This window comes from Tiliqua scincoides, chromosome 5 (assembly GCF_035046505.1).
Source record: "Tiliqua scincoides isolate rTilSci1 chromosome 5, rTilSci1.hap2, whole genome shotgun sequence".
NCBI lineage: Eukaryota > Metazoa > Chordata > Lepidosauria > Squamata > Scincidae > Tiliqua > Tiliqua scincoides.
In genome coordinates this window covers 133908531-133935103 of record NC_089825.1, presented here as the reverse complement: position 1 = coordinate 133935103, position 26573 = coordinate 133908531, and the positions used below count along the sequence as shown (strand labels likewise).

The following is a 26573-nucleotide window of genomic DNA, read 5'->3' as shown; positions in this document are numbered from 1 at the left end:
CAGCTCCTTCAGATCAACATGCAGACAAAAATGAGGTGAGAAATACCACCTCATTCCTGCAGCTCTAACGCACATTATCTTCACATCCTTTAAACCAGCATAGTGTCAGGAGAAGAGCATTGGATAAAGAGCAAGGAGACCTGTGTTCAGATTCCCACTCAGCCATGAAATTCACTGGGTAACTGTTGCCCTGTCTCTCAGCTTAACCTTCTTTAGTGTGTCAGCAGTGGGGAACTTTAGTGAGAGCTTTAGTGAGCTCTCTAGAGCAGGGGTCTCCAAACCCCCGGCCTGGGGGCCAAATGTGGCCCGTGGCCAGCCTCTATCCAGCCCACAGCTAACCTCTGATCCCTTTAGAGCCTCTGGCTCAGTTGACCAAACACAACCGGAGTTGAGCTTGTGGGGTGGGGGAATGTGAGTCCATTTAAGTATGTGCTTTAGTTCTTAGGCTGTGTTGGTGCTTGGAGAAATCCTGGGCATTTGGACCCATTCATTTATTCATTCATCTGAGCTCCATCTCTAATGTATTTATTTAAATTTTATAATTTAATTTTTTTTCCGGCCCTCAACACTGTACCAGATATTTGATGTGGCCCTTCGGCTGAAAAGTTTAGAGACCCCTGCTCTAGAGGGAAGATTGGGGGGGGGGGGAGGGAACAAGGTTGCCAACTGACAAGAGAAAAGAGCTTCGCCTGCTCTTGTGTCTTAAAGAGCAGTTTGTGCCTGGAGAAGTCAGTTTGGTGCAACTTATTGCAACTTGTAGGCAAGCATTATCAGCTGCTAATGTTTGCAAGTCAAACTGCTACTAGAAGCACAGGACAAGACACTGGTAAAAAGTTGGCAAAGCTTCATAAAAAAAAAGAACCTGTCATAAAAATAAAAAACATTTAACTGCAGCTCTGAGGTCTTAAAGACTTGCTCCCTATCATTAGATAAAAAGCCAAAATGCACTCATTGCACGTTCTTCATAACCCTTGATGTCTCTGCTCTTTTCTTTCTGCTCAGGACTGGCAGGACAAGTACATCCACGAGAACTACTCCCGGGTGCTGGAGGGAGAAAACTACGAGGAGGTAACAGCGGCCCTCTTCTCCAACACTGCGTCACAGTGTACATTTCTCTTCTCCGCCACGGTCTTTTTCTTACTGTCCCGTTTTCTGCCTTTGCAGCCCTGCCCTGATGTGTACTGGTTCCCAGTGTTCACTGACCAGATGTGTGATGAGCTTGTGGAAGAGGCGGAACACTTTGGCCAGTGGTCCGGAGGGAAGCATGAGGTGAGCATGTTGCTGTAGCAGCAAACTCTGCTGAAAGTTAGCATCTTTTTTTTCTGAAAGATGAAGCCCCCCCCCCCCCTCCACACACCTGACTGGAGGCAACAGGACTGTTTCCACTCAGATGCACCTATCAAATGTTGAGATCCTCACATATGATGTGAAGATCTCCCATTAAGATATAGGTAGTCATGGCCGAGTGGTTAAGGCGATGGACTAGAAATCCATTGGTGTCTCCTTGCACAGGTTCAAATCCTGCAGACTATGCATTTTTTTTCTAGGAGGGTTTCCTGCTACAGGCAGGGGGTTGAAAGGGACCCACAAGGTCATCTAGTCCAACTCTCTGATTCTGTTACTCTTGGCCCACATCCCCTCTAAACAGCAGGTTAATTGCTTATTCAGATCCATGTCCCACAAATGTGGTTCACAATAAAAATATACAGCAGAAATGGACCCAGGAAGGTGTGTGATGAGATGGGGAACAGGGAGGCCCTCCCATTACTGCCTAGAACTATAAAACATCAAGAACAACCAGATTCTCACAGGCAGAACAATTTGTTCATCTGAACAGAGCAGAACCACAAAGGGTAACTTTCGGCTAACCCAGACACAGAATAATGTAAATCTCAGGGTTGCCTCCCTCCCTTTCCAGGCTCTGCACTCGGGTGGACCAATTTAAGAAGCACAGGTTTAGAGACTTCTCTTGGCTATCTTCACAAAAGCTGCCAGTTGTTGAATACGGGACATTCATCAAGTGGATGACTTTCAAAAGTGGTCCATGAAAACCGAAGTGTAGTATCCATTGCTGGAGCTGTTCCTGGGACCAACTTTTTTTGTTCTTGAAGCATTGTGTGCCTGGGATTGTACAAGTGGGTTGAGGGAGTGCTGGTGTAGGGATAATGCCCTTCTTTGGGACTGTGAACTGGACCCAAATGGCCTCTGGTGCCTTCCATCTCAGCAATTTGGTGAAGTCTCCATCTCTTCTAGGATACCCGGCTGGCAGGTGGCTATGAAAACGTCCCAACTGTAGATATCCACATGAACCAGATTGGCTTTGAGAAGGAGTGGCTGAAGTTTCTGCGGGAGTACATTGCACCTGTCACAGAGAAGCTCTATCCTGGCTACTACACCAAGGTAGAAACTCCTGTGGTGGGGTGTGGAGGGCCACTAGCTCTTGCTTGATGAAGCCCTACAATGGGGGGCTGGAGAAATTGGTGATGTTTCATGAGAGACAATAGCAGGGTGAAAATTAAGGCACTACTTTTACAAGAGAGATCAGGAAGATATTCCAAAAGTCCATCAAAGCTACTAGCCCACTATAAATGACCCTTGTTTTAAATATCTTTTAACGCAAGCATAACCCCAGTCAAAAAGGAGTTGCCAACAGTGCAGTCCTGTGTATGTCTGCTCAAACATTAAGTCCCATTGTGATTGGTGGAACATACTCCCAGGAAGGTGTGCACAGGATTGCAGCCTTAAATGTTGACTACACACACAATTAGAGTGAGAGGATTCAGTTCTCATGGCCATGTGATACCCCCTGGGGATTTCCTGCAAATCTTTAGCAGATGAGGATGATCACAAGTCTGAAACAGGTGTGCACTCCAAAAGTATTTTTGTCTGTTAACAGGCCATCAACCAGACTTTCTCTTGACAGTGTGAGCTGAGCCTTCTTCTACTCCAGGCAGGCTGAACTCCACAGAGAATTGTGCCTCTCCCCCCCCCCCGTTAGGGTAGCAATGTACACCTGGTTTTCTGCCCCCCAACAGATAAGCCCCTCAGTTTCCAGCTGAGGAGGGGATATATCTGCACACAGATAACCTAAAAGACTCGACCTCGTTGAGTGTTGCATGAGAAATGGGAGAGCCCCAGGTTCAAACTCCCTGCTTTCACTTGAAGCTCAGTGGGTGACTTTGAATCAGTCAGCACCACTTGACTTAACCCATTTTTGCCTGGCCCACAGGTGTACACATTTGGTCTCTGTTGCATATATGCAACGTTGGGCAGAAATGACTTAACCTACCTCACAGGGGGGTTGGGATGGAGAAAGCCGTGTAAGCTGCCTTGAGAACCTTGAGAATATTTAGATCTGAATATTTAAAATTACCCACAGTAAGTTTCTGAGATCTGCTTGGAGATTTCCAGCATCCTGGAGTCAGAGTGTGCATTAAATTGCCATTGGCTACCCCCAGCAAGTTGGCGCTGACTTTCTCTCTCCTGTTTCTCAGGCTCGAGCCATCTTGAACTTCATGGTCCGGTACCGGCCGGATGAGCAGCCCTCTCTGCGGCCCCATCATGATTCCTCCACCTTCACCATCAATATAGCTCTCAACCATAAAGGGATCGACTATGAGGTAACTCAGTGCAACCCACCCCGAGAGGACAGGAGTGGATGTTTCTTAGAAGTTCGGGAGCTTAGAGGCACTGATGGGGATGCTGTGGAAGCAGAAATTGGAGAGGTGCATTCCCACCTATCCTTCCAAACAGCATAGCTCAATGGTTCTCACACACTTAGTTCCAAAACCCACTTTTTAGAATGAAAATCTATCAGGACCCACCAGAAATTATATCATGACTGGAAGTGACATCATCAAAGCAGGAAATTTTTAGCCATCCTAGGCTAGTCCCACCCACACTTACCCAGGAGTAAGTCCCTTTCATTGTTAAAAGTTTATACATAGTAGCTTGTTAAAATACTGAGCTGTAATACTTCCCCAAATGCAGTCACATCCCATGGTAGCATCAAGTCTCACATGTTAAAAATAAAATATTGAAATGAATGGGGACCCACCTGAAATTGGCTCATCTAATGGGTCCTGATCCACAGTTTGAGAAAGACTGGCATAGTTCATTTCTATACAGGAGCCTCAGTTGCATGTTGGGGTCAATGTATACACGGGCTGGTTTGTGGATAATGACAATATTGGCATCTACTGATAATTCTTGAGGTGATTTGCAGTAGATCTAAAAGGGTTTCTGACTCTCAGTTCCTTAATGTCATTTGTGGTTCCTCCCCACCCAAACCCCTATTGAGTTAGGCTGCTGTAATGAAGAATGCTTGGGGAAAACTTGGCGTAAGTTCTTGTTTGAAAGGTTTGCAAACTCAGGTCTAGCATTCCTGGGCTGAGCACATGTTGAGAGGCACCCTTAATTCTAAGTGTGCATCTGCCCCCCCAGCACTTGTTTTTCAACTATGTGTAAAAAAATTATTTTGCTTACCTTCCCCCCCCCTTCAGCCAGTGGGGCTATTTGAAATCCAGGTTTTGCACTCTACCTTCTGTTCTCTCTTCTTCTCGTTAGGGAGGTGGCTGCCGGTTCATCCGTTACAACTGCAAGGTGGAATCTCCCCGCAAAGGCTGGAGCCTGTTGCACCCGGGGCGCCTCACCCACTATCACGAAGGGCTGCCCACCACCAGCGGCACCCGCTACATCATGGTCTCCTTTGTGGACCCCTAACAGCAGCTTCACCCCCTCGCAGCTTGGGCTACCGGGCCAGCCACAGCCTCAGTACACTGAAAGCTGGAGACTGGTGGGAAGGGCAGAAGGCAGCGTGTCTCGTCCTTGGCTCCACTGCTCCCCCCCTCAGTGCCTTCAAACGGAAGGAAAGTGGATGGCACCACAGCAGACACAAGTGTTGTCTAGTACTGACCTTCCATCACCACTAATAGCAGGAGCTGTGTGCTGCCTTCCACCTGCCTGCCCTCCATACAGTGAGTCATACAGCCCCCCTGAGGTGGGGCAGAGACTACGTATGGCTTGAGTGCAAATAACACTCAAGCAGAATCTGTTGTGTAGCAAAATCTGCTCCCTTTGCTCCAAACTGGCCACTAAGGCTAGCTCGGTCAGCTTTCAGCAAGGTGCATCAGGATTCTGAAACATGACTAAAGTCTCTCTCACTGAACTTCTCAGCAAGACTTCTAACCAAGACCTTGACTTTGCTTCTGGTCCCTAAAGGATTCTTGTCTGTTCCCAAGGACGTGGTCTTATTTCAGACAGGCTATACCTCATTTTTTTGTCCTGCTAGGGCTCAACCCCAGCCTTGGTGCAGTAACAAAAGTGCTTCTGAACAATTGCAGACTGCCCTTCTCTGATCACTGCCAGGCTTATGTCACTGGAGATTTAGGAGAAAGGGTCAGGGGTCACCTCTGTCTTCTTAAACTTAAACACTGGAGGAGATGAGTGAGTTAGGACAAGAGAAAAGTTGTCTCTTTTCCAGCACACTGTGAAAAAAACATGAGATCAGTAATACATGAGAAGGAAATGAAGGAGTCCTGTAACTTTAAACAAAAAAAAAAGCCAAACTCACCCTAATGGTAGAGTGCAGTGATTTTCAACATTTTTCTTCTTATGACCCACTGACCTCTATGGTCTTTGCCTCTTGTGATATCACTTTCTGAAGTTTCTGTTGGGAAACTTCCAGGTTCTGCAGCTCTACTAGGGCAACTGTCTATAGTAACAAATAGTCTGTCCCTCTGCAAGCAGACAGTTGCCCTAAAAACAGAGCCTCAGAACCTGGAAGAGTATTTCATCTGCTGTGCTCCAAACTCACATGGCCCACCAATGGGGCAGGGCACACCAATTGAAAATTACTACTATAGAGCAATAGCCTGTCCATACATTTCATGTGTACTGAAACAGGGCTGTCAGATGGAGATAGAACTCAGGCCCACCAAAGTATACCAAAGAATCTTTCGCTTCCACCAGCCTTAGGAAAGGAGTCTACAGGACATCAAATTCCTAAGTTTAAAAACACAGCACTCCAAAAAAGCAGGGGTATGTGTGCTAATGGTCCTTGGGCCAGGCTGGTGGGGTTAAAGAGGTGTGAATGGTGTCTCTTCATAGCCTGTGGCAGGCTTTTCCAAAACTTTGGCAGTCGGGGTAGGCTTGAGTCAAGATATGAGGCAGGAGGAGAGATCTGACAGGCACTCACTGCCAAAGGCCTTGTCATGCTCCCATAATCCTGTGGGCTTTTGGCCCCTAGCCTGGCTGGGTGGGGTGGACATGTGTCAGCTGCTTCCTGTACAAAGCTGCATTAAGTTATTGCCAGCGCTGTTCTACAGCACACCAAATAAATCTACATTTTATACTAGGCTATTCCTTTTGTCAATGGGGAAGTCGGGGAAAGGAATTGTAGGTCAGGTAGCGGTGGAGCCTTGCACTCCAGCTGTGTGTCTGCTTCAAAAAAAAAAAAATCTCAAGCTGAGGAGAAAAAAAGTCTTAGATTTTTTTCCTTGAGCAACTTTAAGAAACTGCTTCCCAGTGAGCCAGCTGAAGCTCAGTTCTGACTAGCAGCAACCCTCAAGGCCATGGAAAAGTCTGTTCCAGCCTTAAATTAAAATTCAAGGCATGTCCATATTGCCTCTTTTTAAAGGTGTGGGTGAGTGACAAGCCTTCCTGGTGGATGGAGGCTAACTCAGAGCAGTGACTCAAGCAGAGACAAGCCTTTCCTAAAACTCAGGAGGTGTGCTGCGTTTCTGCTGCTGGAGCCAACTGCACATCAGGCAGCAATTGGGACAATCTACCTCCCATTCGCCCTGTAATCCCAAAGCAGTTTGGCACCCCTTAAGCATCCATGTGTCTTTTAGAAAAGAAAAAAAAAACAGGCAAAGATGCACATAACATCATGCAGTTTGATCATTAGAAACAAAGAAGGGAATTTTCATTTTGGTGAAGTTCAGCATCACCCACTGGAGAACCCCCTCTGGAGATACCACAGAGAGCTACAACCATACAAAGTTCTCCATTGTCTTCATTGTTATTTAAAAAAAAAAATTCAAGCAATTGTGATAGAAAAACAACAAACAAAAAATGAGACTACAGTTCAGGCAAATATGGTACAGAATAAATTAAACAGCTTTTCCTCCACAGCTCCTGAAGCTGCCAGAGCCCCCCTGGAGTGTTTACAGAGGTGCAAGCAGAATCTTTTGCTCCAAGGGAGTCAATGGGCATCAGATTAATAAATAGAAACTGCTCCGTGGCTACATATTTCTTTGTGGGGGGGCGGGGGGAGATTGTAAAAATCTCTAGGAGATTCAGGCAGGCTAGCATTAAGAGGAAGAACTTCTAGGAAGGCAGCAGATTGGACGCCAGCGCCAAAAGGGAAGAAATGCATAATTGGAGCCCCAAATCAACCCACCCCAAAGTCCTGAATTCCCTGAAAGGGTTAAGGGCAGGTGTGCTGGCTGGAAAGGAGCACTCCCAGTGAGGTAGACAGGGCCCTGAACAAGTATCTGGGCAGGGAATACTTGGGAAGGCTCTGTGAATTCCTGGCAGGGATGGCACCAAAAGGGTCCCTGGCCTAGGCAGGGGGGAAAAAAAAAAATCACAGTGCAGATACTGCTTTATCCCATGGTGTGGTCCTCTTGAATTCCTAGTGATACCTAGTTCAGAAGGGCATGGCATGCACTTGAGCAGCCAGAGCACCCTCTAGAGGCAGGAATGGGAACTGCTTGCTCCTAAGCAGTATCAGGTTTGCAGCATCATTTGGGACCCAGCACTGTTAATGGTGATCACCATGAGAGTCAAACTAGGCTAGATGTTACTGTAAGCAGGTGATTGCAACTAGCCTGCTTATTTTTGTATTATTAAAAAGCAGCAACATTTTATAGCTCTGGGCCACACTTCATGGATTCAGATTACAGCATGCAGGACCCACTACAATCCTGTTCCATAGTGCATCATTGTGGCCATCAAGCTTTTCATTGTAGCCAGTGCCAGCTTCGTCTACCAAGTGAAATAGTGGATTGGCAGCGCAGCAGGGGCAGAGGGTTAAAAAAAAAAAAAACCCTCCACACATACAGAGATTCATTTCAGTTGATTTTTACTGAGTAAGAAACAAAAATAAGCGAGCCATAATTACGTGCATACAGTAACATCTAGTCTGGCCCTTAACTAGCTGACAATTCACTTTGTGCAGAGGAAGAATGGACATGCGCAACCCCCCACAAACATTCCCCTACAATCGTGCAAAACAGGTGCTCCAATCCCATAGGCAGGCGCTCCCTCCAGCTCAAAGTGGGAGCGGGGCAAGAGAATTGTACAAAATGAGCCTCTGTGTGTGTGTGGAACACCCACCCACCTCATTCACGGTCTTCCACGCATTATCCAAGAAAAGGCATGCCTGACTGTTCCTCCCTTGTAAAGAAATCACTGGCTTGGCAAGTACATCAATTGTCCCTCTCAGTACAGGAGGTGAAGTTGAGAAAGATCCCCACCGAAGCTGAAGAGGTATTTCCACCATCTGCTTATCTGCCTCTTTTCTCCTGGCCTGGAACAGCATCACAGCTGGGAATGATCCAGAGTCCCTCAACATCAAGACTGACAAGGGGTCACCTTGCTACTTCCCCCCACCTCCACTCTTGTAAGCTGACTGTCAGTCTTAGAGATCCCAACCACGAGAGACAATCTCCGAGGACTTGGGACTAGTTCAAGGGTAAAAGAACCACAAGAAACTCAATATGCAGTGCAATAGAGTTGGAGATGCAACCAGCTTACAGCCCCTATATGGCAATGACAGAGTAGACTTGTTTGAGGTATGCCTCTGGCACCCCCAATGTCTTGGAAATGGCATGATAGTTTCAGTTGTCTTTGGGCAGCAAGGAAACAATTATCTCACCCAGTGGCTTGCCATCTCATCGCAACCACCATTTGCTGCTGTGGCTGCCTTCAGAGCCTCTCTGTGGCAGGGCTTATCCTGCCCCGGTTAAGCAGAATTAGACCTTGGTTCAGGCAGAAGATGGAGAGAGGCGCATGCATAGGCCAGAATTTCTGGCATTCCCATTCTGGTCAGTAGCCTCAAGCCGAACTGTACTTGTTCTTGACGTGTCCAGTGCGTGTCAGTTGAAGCTGGCGGGCTGCCTGCAGGACACGATATCGTTCACGGAGGTTGCGCCGCCGGACATGCTCATTTGTGATCTCCTGCACATAGCGCGAGGGAAACCAGCCCTTTTTGCTGTCGGACAGGCGAACGCCCTCATACCAGCCTACAAGAGGGGAGAAACCAGGGACACATCATCATCTCACTCCATGGCTACCTTCCAAATTCCAGAGTCCCTGGAAGGTCCTCCTAGATAGTTCTGTGTCTGTTCTGTTAAAAGATTCAACAATGCAAAACCAGCCCTGCTGGACCAGTTCAAAGATCTACCTCGTCTATCATCCTGTTTGGAACAGCTGTCAGTGTCTGAAAAAGGATGCTAAACTAGGAGACTCTGAAAATGCCTCTGGGAAATTCACAAGGAAAGCTGAAAGTGATGACTTTCCATTATTGGTTAATTTAGTCACCGTGGCTTGTTGCTGCCAATAGACCCACCTATCATAACATTTTTTGAAAAGTGTTATAGGTGTGCAGGGATTGGCGTGCTGGATCAGAGCAAAGCCCTATCTAGTCCAGCATTCTGTTTGCAGAAGCATCCAGCAGTTTTTGGTAGTTCTGGGCCTTGATTACCTCTGTCCACATCTGCAGCTGCACTGGGAACTTTACAGCAACTGTTTGGTAACTCTCCCCTCTTTGCTACAAGAGACCCTTGCCCACGGGTGCATGCTTACCCTCGTTGGTTTTGCGGAGCACATTGACAATGTCTGTTGGCTCAAGGCTCAGTTCGTCTGCCTGGGCAGCCACATAGGCCTCAGTGCATTGCACCTGGGGGCAGTCTGTGGGGCAAGGGAGAGAAAGGAAAGAAAAAGGATGGACAACATCAGTGTAGGGTATGTGGAGGAGTAATGTTTCCCTAGTGTGCAGAAATAAGTGATCGTAGGACTCTTGTCTTCTGCGTCACACACATTCACACAGACCTCCCCACAGATGGCCTTAACCACACCTGTATCAGTTTGGACAACCAAGGCCACAATCCTATACACACCTTCCTGGGAATAAGTCCCACTGAAGTCAATGAGACTTACTCCTGAGTAGACATGCATAGCAGTGTGCTCAGACGCTCCCATTTTCCAGGCTCAAGCCTCATGTCAAAACAGCTTCTGGGTCTCTGCCACCAGGCTGGTGACAGTTCCATAACTCACTTCCTTTGATGCCTGGGTCTGCTGAGTGATGCTTAGCCTTCTTTGAATGTTTTAGATGCTCCTTTCCTTCCTGCAGTGGCTCAGGGAATCTAGTGTCAAGGACATGGCATGGGGGAAGCAAACAGTGAACAGCACTTTCCCCAGTACCATATCCATATCCCTGTGTCGGTATTTGACCTGTTAGGGAAAACGTGCTGTAAGTTTTCCCTAATAGTTCAATGTAACAGCTTCAGGAGAGTCATGAAAATGGGAGAGCCCTCCTTCCCCAGTGCTACAGTCTCAAGCTGAATCAAACCCTCCCAACAGCATCTATTTAAAATAAATAAAAAAGAGATGGGAGATCTGATCCAGTTCCCAAGACACCTGGGATACCTTGGATGCAGGAGGGATAATCTCACTCAGAAACTGTGTCCCTGACACCTCTCAATAGATAGGCCATTAAGCAATGTCAGAGGAGTTCTTATGTTCTTATGAGTTAGGCTAGCCCTACAAGCAGCTATACAATTTGCTGGTAGTAAGTGCATTTTAAGTCATAGCCGGCGGGGGGAGGAGAATGACAAAAAAGCAAAAGCCTCACCCCAGTCCTCATAGATGGTTTCCTGTTTGTTGTTGGACTGGGACTCGTGACGAGGGAAGGCACCCATCCAACGGTGCATGTCTGACCTGAAACCAAAGACAACCCCAGGTAGGTTTGGAGCTGAAAAGAATGGTGAGGAGTGGCTGGCCTGTTGTGGACAAGGCAGGTTCAAGGGAAGAGGACAGCAGGAGATGGAATCAAAAGATTGTAGAATCATAAGAGTTGGAAGTGTACCATAAGATCATCAAGTCCAACCCCACCAATGTCGGCTGGCCATAACTACAGCATCCTCAATAGATAGCTATCAAGCCTTTGCTTAACATCCTCCAATGATGGAGAGTCTACAGCCTGCCAAGGCAGTCTGTCTCATTGCCAAACACTCTGTACTGTCAGGAAGTTCTTTTCATGCTTAACCAAAATCTCCTAAGTGAAATGCATATATAATTGGCAAGTGTAATGTATAACCAACCTCTGCATTCTTACTAATCTACTAGTTCTAGTAACTGGGGGGGACGGACGACCAACCCAGTCTACTCATTGCTTCCACACAGGTTGAGCAGCAGTTGTTTTCAACTCTACTGCAATCCTCCCATCTGTCCACTCACTGTGTTGGGGCGCGGCACAATCTGTCGCTATTCCGCCCTTGGTGGTTCTCCAGCAGTGTCAAGTAGAAACTGTTCTCAGCATTCTGGCTCGTGAGAGTTTCCCCGCAGCCCTGGGACTGAACTAGAGAGCGGTGGGCATAATCCAGCACTACAAAGCGTTCCGAACTGCAGAAAACCAGAGGCGAAGGATACAGGTAAAGTACAGGTAAACGAGGTGGTGGTGTGACCCTGTGCATGCCCGACCTCGTCTGATCTCAGAAGCTAAGCAGGGTCCGGCCTGGTTAGTACTTGGATGGGAGTCCGCCTGGGAATACTGGGTGCTGTAGGCTTATACCGTAGTCTTTCAAGACTGAAGGTTGCCAACCACTCCAAAGCCTAAAATGCTGGTGCCCACCCTACCTGTTTAGCAGTATAAACAGGGCTATGTATATTCCACAATCACACCACACAGTGGCAGACACTGGCAAGCAGGAGCACACTGACCATCTATAGTTTCATTTTTTAAAACAAAAATCAAGTTTCTAGTCCTTAACACTAAAAGGTGATAGGTTTTGAAAGCAAGTGGGCAGTGCCAGAATTTGCAAAATGTGTACAGGCAAGCAGACTTTCAGATACCCATCATGCCTCTCTGACCCCCAAAAAGTCTAGGGCCATTCAGGTTTTTGTATCTCCCCTCTTCTCCATACTTGGGGTGCACACCCACGCATGCCTACGATCTTTTGCCTCCAGGCCAAGCATGTTTGGTCACCACTTACTGGCCCTGCTTTTGGGACAAGGGGTGCTGGCTCACCTCTTCCGCTGGGTGATGAGCAGCAGGTCGTTGAAGAGGAACAAGTAGATGGGCACCAGTTTGGGCTTGCTGCCGAAAATGGTGCCCCGGTGTACGACCTCCAACAGCTCGCCCTGCTTCAATAGCTGCCGACTTTGGGAGATGATGGGCACCGCCTGAAACACAGGAAAACCAAAAGAGGGTTTGGAGAGAGTCGCCCAAATGCTATCCAGTTCAGCCAATTGCTGTGAGGTGGGGCTCTAGTCAGTGGGCCATAAAAAGAGCAGCCTGCGCTATCAAGATTGCAACGTGCCTCTAAGAAAGCACAGGGGGCTAACAGAAACATACCCAAAACTAGAGTACCGAAGGGGAGGTGAGGGGGCAAGTGTCCCTGGGTGCCACACCTGGGGGACGCTGCCACCATTCACTGCCCACCCCCACCCCCCACACACAGCCACTCAAAGCAGTTGCATGGAGCAGCAGCCAGTTTCTTTTAAAGCAAAAAAAAAAAAAAAAAAGGCAGATGGGCACTGAATGCTGTGCAACTGGTGAGCATGCTGAAAGTAATTGCTGTGACATCATCACATCACCACAATTACTTCCAAGTCAGGCAGGGGAGCAGCATTTAAAGGGATGCCCCTGGAGGGGCAGAACACCCAGGAATGCCAACAAAGCAAACTGCTCCAGAACATGCTTACAAAGAAATGCGGAACATAAAGAGTCTTTGTTATGTGTAGCATGGCAGAGAGAAGACCAGCCATGGAAGAAAACCAGGTAATTGCCAAAAGGCAGCAACAGCTGAAGGGCACCTAACCTCAGCTGTGTAAATAACATCTTGGACAGAGCAGGGAAAAGAGATCTAATGCATTAGGATTTAACATTCAACAATTTAAAAGGTTTGGTCAACTCCCTGGTCAGATACCGGTCAAGTATTCTTAAAGCATTTACTTTCTTAGAACATAAAAAGGTAATTGGAAGACCAACAAAGTTTGAGACTTACGCCAAATCCAAGAACAAATTACTTAACTGTTCTTGTGAAATAATCAATTCACTTAAAAAAAAAAATCATAAGGAATTTTTACAGCTTCTGAACATGATTCTCAAGGTTTCTAGAAACGCAAATGATTCACTGAGCACATCTTCTGTTTACATTTGTCCCAGAATGACAACGTCAGTCTATAGTTGGCTAAGGAGCATGAGAAATTCAGGGTAATCTCTTCTGAGGCGGAGCCAATATTTTCTTTTTTTGTAGATCAGTTAGTCAAGGTCCTTGTGCTAAGGAGGAAGCAGGTCAATTCTCCAAGCACCGTCACCACTGTGCCTTCATAAAACATTGCACAATATTGGACAGGTCACTTGACTGGTATGCGCCAAGCCTATGCTTGCAGGCATTTTGCAAGTAGGCACAGAGGTGGCCCTAAAGGCGTGAGAGCCTTTCAGTTTCTCATGGGTGCCCAAGGCATACTTGGCATACAGACCAAGGCCCAAGGCAGCAGTATAAAGGAGAGGAAGGAAAGAAGTGGAAGACTTGAAAAAGCAAAATGAGAGAACTGAGTCTATTTGGAATGCAATCCTAGGTACACTCCTTTGGGAGTAAGCAGTGATGTAGCTACAGGAGAGTCAGCATGGTAAGTACTGTAGGTGACACTGTGCTGTGTGAGCTGCCCCCTCCCACTCGCCCTTGGAGCCACTCTGGGCAGCGAAAGCAACACACAGGCACGTACCACTCCTCCTGTAGTTATTCCACTGGGAGTAAGGCTCACTGGGCGAGGTGGTGGGACAGCAATGTTTTAATTCACCCTGAGCAGCAAAAAAAGCTTTGAGTTGGCCATGGGCAGAGAGCATAGAGGAACGCAGGTTACAGAAGGCCCAGAAAAGAAGCAAGGCTGAGCACACCCTGACCTTCAGCTTGTCGAACTCGATCTTGCTGGCAATGTGGATCAGCTCCTCCATATGACGCATTCGGCCCACTTCAGAATTGCATTCTTCTATTATCTTAGCCAGAGATTTGGGGAGGAGCAGGGTGTAGGGGTAAAAACAAAGAGAGAGAAAGAGTAGAGTCAGGTTCTTGGGGTCAGAGAGAAATCTCTTTCCATTGCAAAGGGAGGGGGACACCTAGGAAACACGTCAAATGTAGAAGGGATAACGAAAAACACAAAATACCACTTTCTGCAATTCTCATTTTTGTAAAAAAAAAAAAACACAAAACTCAAAATCTGCAAAAAATAAAACCATTCCCTGAACACCTCTACATATTCTCTAACACCGCCACATGCATGTGACTGCATCTGCTGTCACTATACCACCTGTATCACCTACCTAATACACTTTTAAAGCGATTATGTTTAATTAATTAATTATTATTATTCATAAAAATTCACCCTTGGAGTAAGAATACATAACACTGCTTTCTGCACTTCTAACTATGGAAAACACTGAAATCCGTGAAAAAATAAAACTGTTTTCATTCACCTTTAGTCATATGAAATAAAACCAGTTAAGCCTTGATATCATTAACCTATAACCTCACCTTGGAAACAGAGGCCAACGCTTTCATGGCGTTCTGCTCCCGCAAAGAATTTTCTTCAGTCCGGCGCAGAACGTTCTAGGAGAGACAGAATAACACTGGATGGAAGGAAGACATTTCAACTATAGACCGGTCACTCAGCTACACCCCCCTCTCTTGTCCACTAGGACTAGTGGTGGTTGCCCCCTTTTACAAAGGCTACTGGAGAGCTTAGAACAAGAGCATATGAGAGCGACCAAAATGACTAGGGAGTTGGGCAATCTTCCATACAAGAAAGGCTGAAGCATTTGAAGCTTTTTGTAGTTTTGGTGGAAAAGGCAAACTAAGAGGGGATTAGAACTTAATAAAACTAGAAGATTTTCATCACTAATACTAAAACTTGGGGTCAGGTAAGGATATTGGAGGTTTATTTGGGAAAGACAAAAGAAAAAACATCTTCACCCAGCAGATCATTAATTTGTTGAGTTTGCTAGCACAAGATACTGAGATCCAAAGGGTAGCACAGGGAAGGAATTGGGCACAGTGGCGTAGTTAGAGGGGGTGCAAAGCACTAAGTTTTGCAGGGAGGTTCACCATCACGTGCAAGCTGCCCCTCCCCCCTCAGAGTCATTCCAGGCAGTGGGAGCAAAACAGACACATTTGCCTTTGTTTTGCTCCCACCGCCGGGAATGGCTCCGAAGGGAAGGAGGAGGGCCTGCTTACATGCTGCAGTGAACCTCCCTGCAAAACTCAATGCTTTGCACCCCCTTTAGCTACACCACTGATCAGGCACACCTCTAAGAATCCAACTTTCCTCTCACCCTCAAGTCACTCCTAAAACATACTTATCGTGCCAATTACAATGGGAGGTTGCTACCATCAGGAGTGTGAAAAGGTGAGAGATCAAAGTGGCAGTCCTGACCTTTCTCCCAGCTCAGAGTCTGTCTGCCTGTCACAATACTCAATGCTGGGTTGCCTGTGAATAGAGAAGTATTAAGGAATAAAGAAGTCTTCAAGAGGCAGGAGACGGCACTTCATCCATCTAGTTTAAAGAAGCAGGCAGGTTGTTTACCCAAACAAGAGGTAGTTTGGAACAAAAAGGGGAGAAGGGGAAGTCAGAAGATGAACAGCCAAACTTGAGACTTTTGATCAGATACGGTTCAGAAGAAAAATAAACCCATTTCTGACTAAACTTCCTCATTGGAAATCCTCCTGGAACTGAAGGGCCAGAAAGCCTAAGAAATTAACCTTGTCTTTGCCAGACTACACTAGCCACTTCCTTGACCTGGTGGGAACCTTCACACGTCCAACTCCATCTGCTTGCTCCCTTTCTCTCTTTTTGAGGACGATGGCACCCCCAAGCTCCAAAACACTGGTTTTGGCATTAAGGACCCCTTACATTTGCCCAATCAGGTGGGATGACTGGGATCAGTCAACCAGGTGTGAGTTAAATTCAGCAGGCAAGGAAACCCACCTGATTGGTTTCCTACATTGTACCAAGAGAGTGTTGATAAAGATGGACAAACTGTCCTTCTGGGCAGCTTATTCAACATGATTGATCTTTTCACTTAGGCATCCCAATAAGCTTACAAATTATTCCCAAGAGTTCCTTCAAATGTAGTTTGAAAACCTCTGCACTAGAGTTTTCAAGATCCAGACAACACCCAGGTGCTCTGGTTGGGAGTTTACAGCCACCACACTGACTATATGCACATATTCAGATCTTGTCTATTTATCTAAATATTCTGGACAGATATGCTCAGATGAATTTATGGAACTACAAGATCTGTGCTACCTCAAGAACCTCAAAAGGTAAATGTTATTTGAAGGATGATGTTGATGTAACTGACTTGGGGCCCAAATCTATCCCATTTTCCAACACTGGTGCAGTCGCAATGCAGCTCTAAGGTAAAGGAACAAATGTTCCCAAACCTTAAGGAGTCCTCTGTGACTATTGCCCCACCACAAGATGCAGTGCATGCCCCACTGGCACAGCTGCGCCGGCACTGGAAAATTGGACAGAATTGGGCTCTTAGGCTCAGTAACAAATGTCCTAAGGGCTGTGCAACTTTGAAAATTGCACCCTGGTGCCAACAGGCTTTCGGGATATATACCAGCTGTATTTTAAATAAATAAATAAACACGAGCAAACAACTCCCCTTGTAGGGCTGCTCCTCAATGCCTCACCTCTATCAGCATCTTGATGCGGGTGATCCGCTGGAAAGGAAGCAGCAGGAAGGACATGAAGGGCAGGCGCTGACATTCAGGAAGCTCCTGGAGCCGGGTCACAACAATGGCAAACTGGGGGTTCTTCTCCCTGGGAAGGAAGGAAAAAGGGCAAGACAGGTCACAAAAACAGGAAGACAAATACTGGTCCCTGTATCAGCTGCTGCATTTGACAGGCAGTGCGTTTTCAAAAGGGTGAGCAGCCATAGCTACCTCCGCCCAGGAGACTTTGGTGCAACCCGAGATCTGTTTTTCACCTAACACAGTCTAACTTAATGGGGCCTGCCTCCTCTGTCTTAAAACAACCACAAACTGTGAAGTGGAGCATTTCATTGGCTTCAGCAGCATCTCCTCTCTCCCCCCTCCCCTCCCCCCAACTTTCATGCGCTGTTCATGGGCTCCCCAGAGTACTGAGAGAAGTAAGACGCTGGACTAGGTAGATCCTTGGTCTTAGGTCATTATAATAAGAAAAATTCATGGTCTAGAGTTAACTGTTAGATCAGCTAAGAATGGAGCCCTCCACTTTCAGAGGAAGCGCACCTCCAGATGCTGGGGACCTGAATAAGGGGAGGTTATCATTGTCCTGCCCTTCTTGTGAGCTTCCCAGATTCATCTGACTGGTCATGGTTGGACACAGGATTCTGAACTAAACGGTTTGATCCAGCAAGGTTTGTTGTATGTTCTTTGTGTACATGAAGAACACCAAGGCTGCAATCCTAACCTCACTTTTCTGGGAGTAAGTCCCATTGAACACAATAGGACTTGCTTCTGAGCAGACCTGCTTAGGATTGTGCCCTTAGTATATGACCACGTCTATATTCTGCAATGCTAGGAGTCTCGAGTGGACTCTCCTCTAATGCCACAGATCCTCAGCAAAATTTTCAGGCTATCAGATTCTGCACTTCAGACATCTAGAATTTGAATTTCCAGCCATGGACACTGGAAGGCAGCGCAGCAGGTCACGTCTGATTAAGCTTGCAAGGTTGATAGCATGAAGAAATTCCGCAAGCAGCTCCTCCTGTGTAGGTTCAATCCCCAAGACGTAAGCTGGTGGGCTCCTTTCCTCTCCACCACTCACATGAGAGTGCTGTAGGTCTTCTCCTGGTACAGCTGGTTGCGCACATAGTCAATGTAGACACCAAAGCTCTGCTGGGCATGTTCCTCCACAATGTCACAGACATCGGATATCTGCAGACTCTCGGCCAAGCGCCCTTCCAGGTCCTGCAAGAATCTGCCAGAGGAGGAGAGGATTGGAGCAACCATGTTTTTGACACCCACAGGAATGTAAAGAACGGAGAAGGCTAGTTTTGTGTACGTGAGGATAATTCTTCCTCATGGGGAGCATCATCCCATGTTTGCACTCACGACCACAAGGTGGAGTGAATTCCTACCAATTAGATCAGCCATAATGTTTATTAAAGTACAGTATCATATAGTACAGTCCTGCAGGTGTATTCCTGAAAGGGCTGTACTATGTAGTTCTTCTAAGCCTGTATGTCAGCCCCCAACGACTGTGAAAATTTAGCTCCTCATCTCTTTCTTCTCCAGTATAGACCCAGGTGGGCTTGGGCAAAAAGGCCGGGAGGAAAGGAGGGCTGACCTTTTGCTGACCTCCTTGACTTTGCGGATGTTGGAAAAGAGGATGTGGTGTTCGCGCAGGAGGATGGTCTGCGCCAGCTCTCGTGACTCCATGAAGTGGTCGATCAGGAGGGTCAGTGAACGTAGATAGGAGGCCTCGGATGTCACCACCTCAAAAAGGCTCTGGACACAAGAAAAAAGAACCACAGAAGAGGGCATGAGAGACAGGGCAGAGCAGAACCCAACACTGCAGTGGGTTGCAGCAGCCGACTGCTAAAGATAGCTCCTGTGTTTACTTTATTTAAATAGAGTAAGAAATACAATGGGTCCTCCCTATCTTCAGGTTTGGCATCCACAGATTTTTAGTATCCACAGATAGAGAGCTGTGGCTGGAGGGACTCAGAATACCTTCCAGATGCAACCAGAAGTGGCTTTCAGACGCATCCAGGAGGCCTTCTGAGGTGCGGGGAGGCTGGCCTTCCCATGCCTCAGAAGGCCTGCTGGATGCGACTGTAAGTCACTTCTGGTTTGCACCAGCAACTTCTGGTCGCATCCTGGAAGCTTCTAAGAAGGCCAGGAGACCCCACACCACCTCCAAATAGCCAGGTGCAGTCCCCAGGTAAATTATTGTGGCACCATGCTGCCCCTCCCCCCTGTTCAATTATCCAGATTTGGGTATCCGTGGAGGTTCAAGAACAGATCCCCAATGGATTCCGAGGGCCCACTGTATCTCCATTGGGAAAAGATCAAGTGAGTTATTTATCTCTTATAGCTTTCTGACTGTTTACTCTACACCTCATCATTCTTTATTTGCTCTCCACAGAGGACTTGTGCTGAGAGGAGGCAGCCAGTAGCCAAGGCAATGAGAGAAGGGAGATCCAGGATGCCCAGTGTGGAACTCACCTCCTGCATCTTCCTTTCCTCAGAGCTCATGTTTCCCAGAAGGCCGCTCTCCCGCACGGCAGGCAACTCCTGCCAGAGAGTGCTGTGAGGGATGGGACCGCGCTGCCCAGCTGGCCCTTCGCCAGGGGAGGGGGCCCCGTAGTCTGAGCTGCTGAAACTGCTGTTGCGGGGCACGGTTTGCCGCTTGATCTCCTTGGAGATGACAGCCTGGCGATACGTTTGGTACAAGGGCTCTGCAGAGGAAAAGAAGACAGGAATATGGGAGGGGTGTGAGAGGATAGGCCCTGCTTACCAGATTAATGGCTGGGATCCAGAGGACTACCAAGCCCCATCCACTTCCACAACATGGGGCTACTCACAGCAGTGAGAATCAAGCAGGTCCTGCCAAGTGCGACTCCGCAACTTGTTCCTCCCAAGCCTCAGACCTTCCTCCTGTGCTCATCTCCCACTTACCATCCTGTAGGCAGAGGCTCCAGTCTGGGCCCTTAGGGGACAGCACCAAGCAGCTCCTGCAGCAGACGTAAAGCACAACTGTCCTGTTGTTCCACAAACAAAGTGCTGCTGAGTCACACTCAGGATTCACTGATTCTAGTCCAGTATCTTGTGTGCATACAGCAGCAACTGTTACCCTGCACATGCCTGATCTCATCTGATCTCAGAAGCTAAGCAGGGTCAGGCCTGGTTAGTACTTGGATGGGAGACCGCCTGGGAATACCCGGTGCTGTAGGCTTATAACATAGTCTTTTGAGACTGAAGGTTGCCAACCATCTTGTGTGCATACATGGGTAAACATGCAGTTGGGGGCACAAACATACCTGTCATCTGGGGTTCCTATGTCATTTTCCCCTGGGGCAGAGTCCTTGGTGTCACAACCACCTGGAGAGAGAAATTTGGTGGAGTTAGTGCGTGTGTGTGGGGGGGCTTGCAGGGGAGGATTTTATATCCTTACAACAACAACAAAAAAGGCACAACTAGGAAAACACATAATTTGCAGCAACGCCACACATTACAACTGAGTGCCTCCATTTCCCTCCCATTACCAGCATAATGACATACAGAATGAGATGACTCAAACAAGCAAGTCAGTTCACAAACTTGGCAATATGGACACCCAGACACACATTCTGACCAGAGGAAAGGCATCCCGTCTTGACTTCTTAAAATGGCTATTTTTGGGCTACACAGTTTTACCCCAGTTTAATAAGACTGGGGCATGTTTGGGCAACCAGAAGTCCCCATTCTTATCTTCCCAATAACTCTCTCCCCTCCCCAAGTATTTCTCTTCCTCCTGAAGTAAAGTTGGTACCTTGATATGGGCCTTCATCTGATGGGTTCTCCACGGGTGGCGGCGGCTGAGTTGGCGGAGGGGGCAGGCCCTGAGGTAGAAGCGGGGGAGGCTCGGACGGGGGAGGAGGAATCGCAAAGGGCAGCAGGTGAGGTGGCTGCTGCGAAACTGACAGGGTCGGTGGTGGTGTTTGGGAAGAAGGTGGGGGTGGTGGGGGTTGAGTCGGGGGCGGCATGAGGAGGCACTCCCCAGCAGAGATGGGAGAGATGTCCTCCCTAATTCGGTTCGCCTCCAGGGGGTACTGCAGAGAACTTCTGCGGGAAAAGGTGAGCGGCCCCAAAGAGTTGCGAGGAGGTTTCATCGGGGCCTTAGGCGGGATGGCAGGGGGCTGAGCGTCACCATCTAAAGAAGCCGTGGAGCCTCCCTTGCTGCGGCGGGGTGGCTTGGGCATCAAGGGGGGACAACGTGGAGGGAGGGGCTCAGCAGTGGATCGGTACGCAGTCAGCACCACTCCCCCTTCTGGGTGCCCGTTGGCTGAGGGTGGCAGGTCAGGGGGCTTCTTGCTCCGGGAAGAACGGCGGGATTTGGAGGCCCGGATGCCTGTGGCGGGGGAGTTGAGAACCAAGAGGTGCTGAAAGAGTGACCCGCCCTCATCGGCAGAGGACGAGAGGTCTGAAAGAGGCCCTTCCTCGCCATCCTCTTGCTCAGGCTGCTGAGAAGGTGCCGGAATCCACGCCAAGACCATGCCTGGGCGTTGTTGGTGACAAATGCAGGGGCAGCCTGAGGGGCAAGAAGTGGGAAATTCTATGCCATTCTGCTCTACCACACTTGACACGGGGGGCTTGATGTCTCCACTAGGAGCTGGGGAAAGAAAAGGGGAAAAGAGGAGACATGTTAGATACCATGCACAAAACAGGAAATTACGTTCTGTGAGAGTGGCTGTTTCAGTTATTGCTGTTATCTACATTCAGCCTAAACTTGAGGAAAAAATATAAAATAGAGCTAACCAGGGCCAAGTGTATTTCACAATCACCGCATTTGGTACAGGCTGGAGAATTCAACAACCTGAAAAAGTTCACTTTCACTCAAAAGGAACAGCCAAATTTCTAACTCTTATGCTAGGCTTGGGTTGCTATCCTAAGCGCACATAGTAAAGATCAAGTTCCATTAAACTCACTGGAATTTTCTTCTGAAGAAAAGACACATAGGATTTATGTTCTGTTAGAATGGTACACAACATCTAGCAGAATTTCAGAAGCTGGGGTAGGTGGGGTCGCAAGATTTTCAACAGCCAATGGTAGAGTCATGAAATATACTCTATTATTTGCATAACTTATAAAAGCCACAAAAGTCATTCAGTTTTACTCAGCACACACTGACTCCAGTGACAAGTAGGTGCTGCTCTTGAGACAGTTCAAGGCTGTCACAGCTAAAAGATGGGAAAGGGATCAATAACTTAAACACCAGCCCCTTGGAAAAAAAGGTGGGAGAGACCTGGCTTAGCAGTAGCACGTATGCAAAGGATCTAGATATCTTAGGGCACAATCCTAAGCAGGTCTACTCAGAAGTAAGTCCTATTGTGTTCAATGGGACTTACTCCCAGGAATGTGAGGTTAGGATTGGAGCCTTAGTGGATCACAAGCTGAGCATAAGCCAGAAGTATGAAGAGGCTGCAAAAAAAAAAAAAAGCAAATGCAATACTGGGTTGCATTAACAGAAGCTCAGAGTCTAGATCAGGGGTGCCCAAACCCTGGCCCTGGGGCCACTTGTGGCCCTTGAGGCCTCTCAATGTGGCCCTCAGGGAGCCCCCAGTCTCCAATGAGTCTCTGGCCCTCCAGAGATTTGTTGGAGCCCACACTGGCCCAACGCAACTGCTCTCAGCGTGAGGGCAACTGTTTGACCACTCACGTGAGCTGTGGAATGAGGACTCCCTCCACTGCTTATTGTTTCACATTTGTGATGCAGTAGCAGCAGCAAAGGAAAGGCAAGCCTTGCTTTGTGCAAGGCCTTTTATAGGCCTTGAGCTATTGCAAGACCTTCATTCATTCATTCATTCATATAAGTTCATCTTTAATATAGCCATTTATGTAAACATATGTAAATTTATTCAAATTTTAAATGTAAATTAATTCTTTTTTCCCTCCGGCCCCCGACACAGTGTCAGAGAGACGATGTGGCCCTCCTGCCAAAAACTTTGGACGCCCCTGGTCTAGATCAAGGGTGTCAAACTCATCTCATACAGAGGGCCGAACTTAGCATTCAGGGCTCCAGCTGAGGGCCGGAAGTGATGTCATTAAGCAGAAAGTGACATTGTTAAGCAGCTAATGACCAGAAATCAGACCTTGTTCTCGTATAGAAACTCATTAACTGCAAATTACAGAAGAGAAAGTATGCAAATCTTGATCATATTTCAAGATTTGGGAAAGCCCAATTTTCATGTGTGCTGCCATTTCAGCTGTAACACCTCAGCAGCAGAGAGCCTGAGGGCCGGATAAAAATCTTCCAGGGGCCGCATCTGGCCCCTGGGCCTTATGTTTGACACCCCTGGTCTAGATCATAATAGTTCTACACTATTCTACACTAACCAGACCTCACTTAGAACAGTGTAGTTTTGAGCACCACATTTTACGAAGGACATCAATAAGCAAGACCGGGTTCAGAGTTTGGCAACAAAGATGGTGAGAGCTCTGGAAATTCTTATGAAGGATGGTTACAAGAGTTTAATACGTTTAGCCTTGAGAAGATAAGACTAAGGGAAGATATGATAGTTGTCTTCACAAATCTGAAGGGGCTGCAATGCAGAAGGTAGAGTAGACTTAGGGGGCACAGCCAGGGCCTCTAAGAGGAATTTTATCAGGGGGTACAATGCTTATTTTGGGCCCCTTCCCAATGGCAAAACAAGGCAGAGGGGGAATAGCAACAGCTGAAATAGTCTTTAGAGCCCAGATCTACCAGGTTTTCCCATGCAGAGTTCAGGTCTACCTGCCCTTGTATATCGGCAACTACAGTAATACAGAAAACCAAACCCACTCCTGAGTCTCTCTAAAATCTTTTAAATATATAAAATCATTGCAGAAAATTAGCATTATCGTATTCATGCTCACACCAGAATGGAAAGTGACCTGTGTGTACCAAAATGTACTTCAGCAGCAGCGGTGCCCCTGAGCTCCTAGACCAGGGGTGCTCAATAGGTAGATCGCGAGGCAAAATGAGTAGATCGCGGAGTGCCAACCCACCCCTTCAGGTGCCTCTGGGAGGAAACGCCGGAAGTAAGGCCCATTGTACTCAATGGGGCTTACTCCCAAGTAAGTGTGGCTAGGATTGCAGCCTCACAGCCTAATCCTAGGCATGTCTACTCAGGAGTAAGTCCTGTTATACTCAGCGGGGCTCAAGGTACACCAACATACATTGTACACATAAATGTTATATGTTATGATGGCGCGAACATTGTAAAAAAAACTCTGGTAGATCTCCGGGCCTTGCTGGGTTTCAAAGTAGCTCTCGAGCCAAAAAAGTGTGAGCACCCCTGTCCTAGACACTCCTTCATGGTAAGGGGATCCACAAGCCAAAGAGCTACTGTAGCAGGCCAGTTTCCTCCCAAATATGACACTGTGGTAAGGAATGTCACGCATGCATTCCTCGATGTGGCACGTATGGCTTGCAACTTGTCCACAGTAGAGTCCCTAGCATCCCACGTCGGCAGCGAGTCCAGGTGACATTGGAAAATGTAAGATCCCAGGAAATTTCTGAGCCCCCTGCTTTGGTTCCTGGGCCCAGGTACAATTAACCCCTTTACCCGCCTCTGAAGCACACCTGCATCAGCTCTAGAAAGCTGGATAGGATTGGGACCTTATTCTCTGTAGCTCCTGAGGGTGAGAGTAGACCCAATGGGTTCAGACTACAGAGAAGTATATTTGGGCTAGACATGAGGAAAATTTCTTCACTGCAACAGGTGTCTAGCACTGAAATAGTCTGCTTCATGCAGCGGTTAGGCTCTCCCTCATCAGAGGTTCCCAAGCAGAAGCTGGATGGACACCTGCCAGAGATGCTGTAGCCACTGGCTGTACTGAGCATGGGGTTGGACTAGATGACCACCATGGTAATTCCAGTTCTAACATTTGATGACTTTATGAACCCAGTTCACTTACCCAGTCGTCCCTGTGCCACCCTCTCCTCCTCTGCCATATTCTCCCCATTCTCAACAACAGGGCTGGGGGGCTGGCTGCAGTTTGGCGAAGGCCGGGTCAACTTGTCAGCCTCTCCCTTCTCCGAGCCTGCGTGATCGAAACGCACCACAATCTTGCGAACGGTGCCCGAATTCTGCAGATTGTGGAGCTCTTGTTGGTTGCTGCAAGGAGGTTCGGTAACCCAGGGACACCCATCACTCTTCGTTTCAGCCACGTACTCTTCCAGGAGCAAAGGTGGGGTGGGGCCACGGCTCAGCCTGGCAGAGTCCGGCCTGGGGGGCAGATGCGGTCGTGGCCGGGTGGGCGGGCGAGGTTTGATGATGCGGGTTGGTTTCTGAGCTGGAGGGGTGGCTGGAGGCAGGGGGTCCATGGAGGACATCATCACAGAGGAGGGGTCATTTGCTGCAACACTCTGACTTCATTGCCCTGGGGATGAAAAGGTGGGCACAGTTAGCAGATGCCTCAAAAGCCAAGGATGCTGTCATTCTAGATCCTACGCTTTGCCAAGATCCCTGCATATGGCAGAATGAGGTGGTAGAATCCTGTACCACTTTAGGCTGTGGGCAGGGGATGCCATTTTTGAATACCACCCATGTAAAGACAAAATCAGAAAACCAGCTCCCTGCAAAAGAAAAAGAAAATTAGCATATTGGGGAAAGGTTCTAGCAGCTAGGTAATCTAACCCAACCTGTGCTACCACCATCCTACACACACACACACACACAGGGAAAAATTAAAAGAACTTTATAGTCTACCCTACCACCTCAAGCCTCTAAAATAGCAATTTTCAACCCATATGCTGCAGCACACTGGTGCGCCGTGAAAGGTCCACAGGTATGCCATGGGAGTTTGGAGCACAGTGGTTGAAAATCACTGAAAAGCTTCCAGGTTCTGCAGCTCTGTTTCTAGGGCAACTGTCTGTCATTCACCAGTGGAGGAAGAGGGACAGACTATTTGTTACTACAGACAGTTGCCCTAGAAACAGCACTGCAGAACATGGAAGGGTCTCCCAGAAGCCAAAAGTAACATCGTAAGAGGCAACAACCACACGGAAGACCATAGAGCAGTGTTTCTCAAACTGTGGGCCGGGACCCACTAGGTGGGTCGCGAGCCAATTTCAGGTGGGTCCCCATTCATTTCAGTATTTTATTTTTCATATGTTAGACTTAATGCTACCATGGCATGTGACTGCATTTGGGGAAATGTGACAGACCTGTACTTTTAATAAGCTACTATGTATATTCTTTTAACAATGACAGTAAATGTGACTTACTCCTGGCTAAGTGTGGTGGGATTGCAGCCTAGGATTGTGAAAAATTTCCCAGCTTGATGATATCACTTCCGGTCATGACATCACTTCCGGTGGATCCTGACAGATTCTCATTCTAAAAAAGTGGGTCCTGGTGCTAAATGTGTGAGAACCACTGCCATAGAGGTCAGTGCACGGAGAAGGAAAATGTTGAAAATCGCTACCACACCTCATTCTACTCCATGTGCAGAAGATGTGCTCGAGGCGGAGGAAGCAGCGGCTGGACTGGTCAGCAGGTCATATGCAGGGAAGAGAGAACAGATACAGGTTTCCCACTTTCATCTCAAAGCATCCCACCCGTAAAAGTGATTTGCTGGTCAGTCGTACATACTCAAAACAAGCCCAGA

The 26573-nt window shown here is 47.7% G+C and overlaps 2 protein-coding genes, 1 non-coding gene and 1 pseudogene across 4 annotated transcripts in view; 3 read left to right on the top strand and 1 right to left on the bottom strand.

Moving 5' to 3' along the window:
• Nucleotides 1-6352, top strand: part of PLOD3 (procollagen-lysine,2-oxoglutarate 5-dioxygenase 3) — a 29205-nt gene extending 22853 nt beyond the window's left edge. Inside the window, exons 15-19 of the mRNA XM_066626976.1 lie at nucleotides 1003-1068; nucleotides 1165-1269; nucleotides 2254-2400; nucleotides 3495-3620; nucleotides 4567-6352. Coding sequence (XP_066483073.1) covers nucleotides 1003-1068; nucleotides 1165-1269; nucleotides 2254-2400; nucleotides 3495-3620; nucleotides 4567-4722 — 600 coding nt within the window. The 3' untranslated portion in view covers nucleotides 4723-6352. The remainder of the gene's footprint in view (nucleotides 1-1002; nucleotides 1069-1164; nucleotides 1270-2253; nucleotides 2401-3494; nucleotides 3621-4566) is intronic.
• Nucleotides 1452-1533, top strand: TRNAS-AGA (transfer RNA serine (anticodon AGA)). Its single transcript has one exon. It is a non-coding gene; the product is annotated as a tRNA-Ser (tRNA).
• Nucleotides 6353-7002: 650 nt separating the features above from the next.
• Nucleotides 7003-26573, bottom strand: part of ARHGEF15 (Rho guanine nucleotide exchange factor 15) — a 33455-nt gene continuing 13884 nt past the window's right edge. For both annotated transcript variants that reach the window (XM_066626975.1, XM_066626974.1), the window contains exons 2-16: nucleotides 24879-25343; nucleotides 20752-21591; nucleotides 20261-20321; nucleotides 19899-19954; nucleotides 19446-19678; nucleotides 18565-18725; nucleotides 18043-18195; nucleotides 16926-17055; nucleotides 14763-14837; nucleotides 14135-14227; nucleotides 12254-12408; nucleotides 11464-11628; nucleotides 10859-10944; nucleotides 9811-9915; nucleotides 7003-9248 (exon numbers count right to left, since the gene is read on the bottom strand). In XM_066626975.1, coding sequence (XP_066483072.1) covers nucleotides 9061-9248; nucleotides 9811-9915; nucleotides 10859-10944; nucleotides 11464-11628; nucleotides 12254-12408; nucleotides 14135-14227; nucleotides 14763-14837; nucleotides 16926-17055; nucleotides 18043-18195; nucleotides 18565-18725; nucleotides 19446-19678; nucleotides 19899-19954; nucleotides 20261-20321; nucleotides 20752-21591; nucleotides 24879-25299 — 2922 coding nt within the window. In that variant the 5' untranslated portion in view covers nucleotides 25300-25343 and the 3' untranslated portion in view covers nucleotides 7003-9060. The remainder of the gene's footprint in view (nucleotides 9249-9810; nucleotides 9916-10858; nucleotides 10945-11463; nucleotides 11629-12253; nucleotides 12409-14134; nucleotides 14228-14762; nucleotides 14838-16925; nucleotides 17056-18042; nucleotides 18196-18564; nucleotides 18726-19445; nucleotides 19679-19898; nucleotides 19955-20260; nucleotides 20322-20751; nucleotides 21592-24878; nucleotides 25344-26573) is intronic.
• Nucleotides 20053-20175, top strand: LOC136654823 (5S ribosomal RNA; annotated as a pseudogene).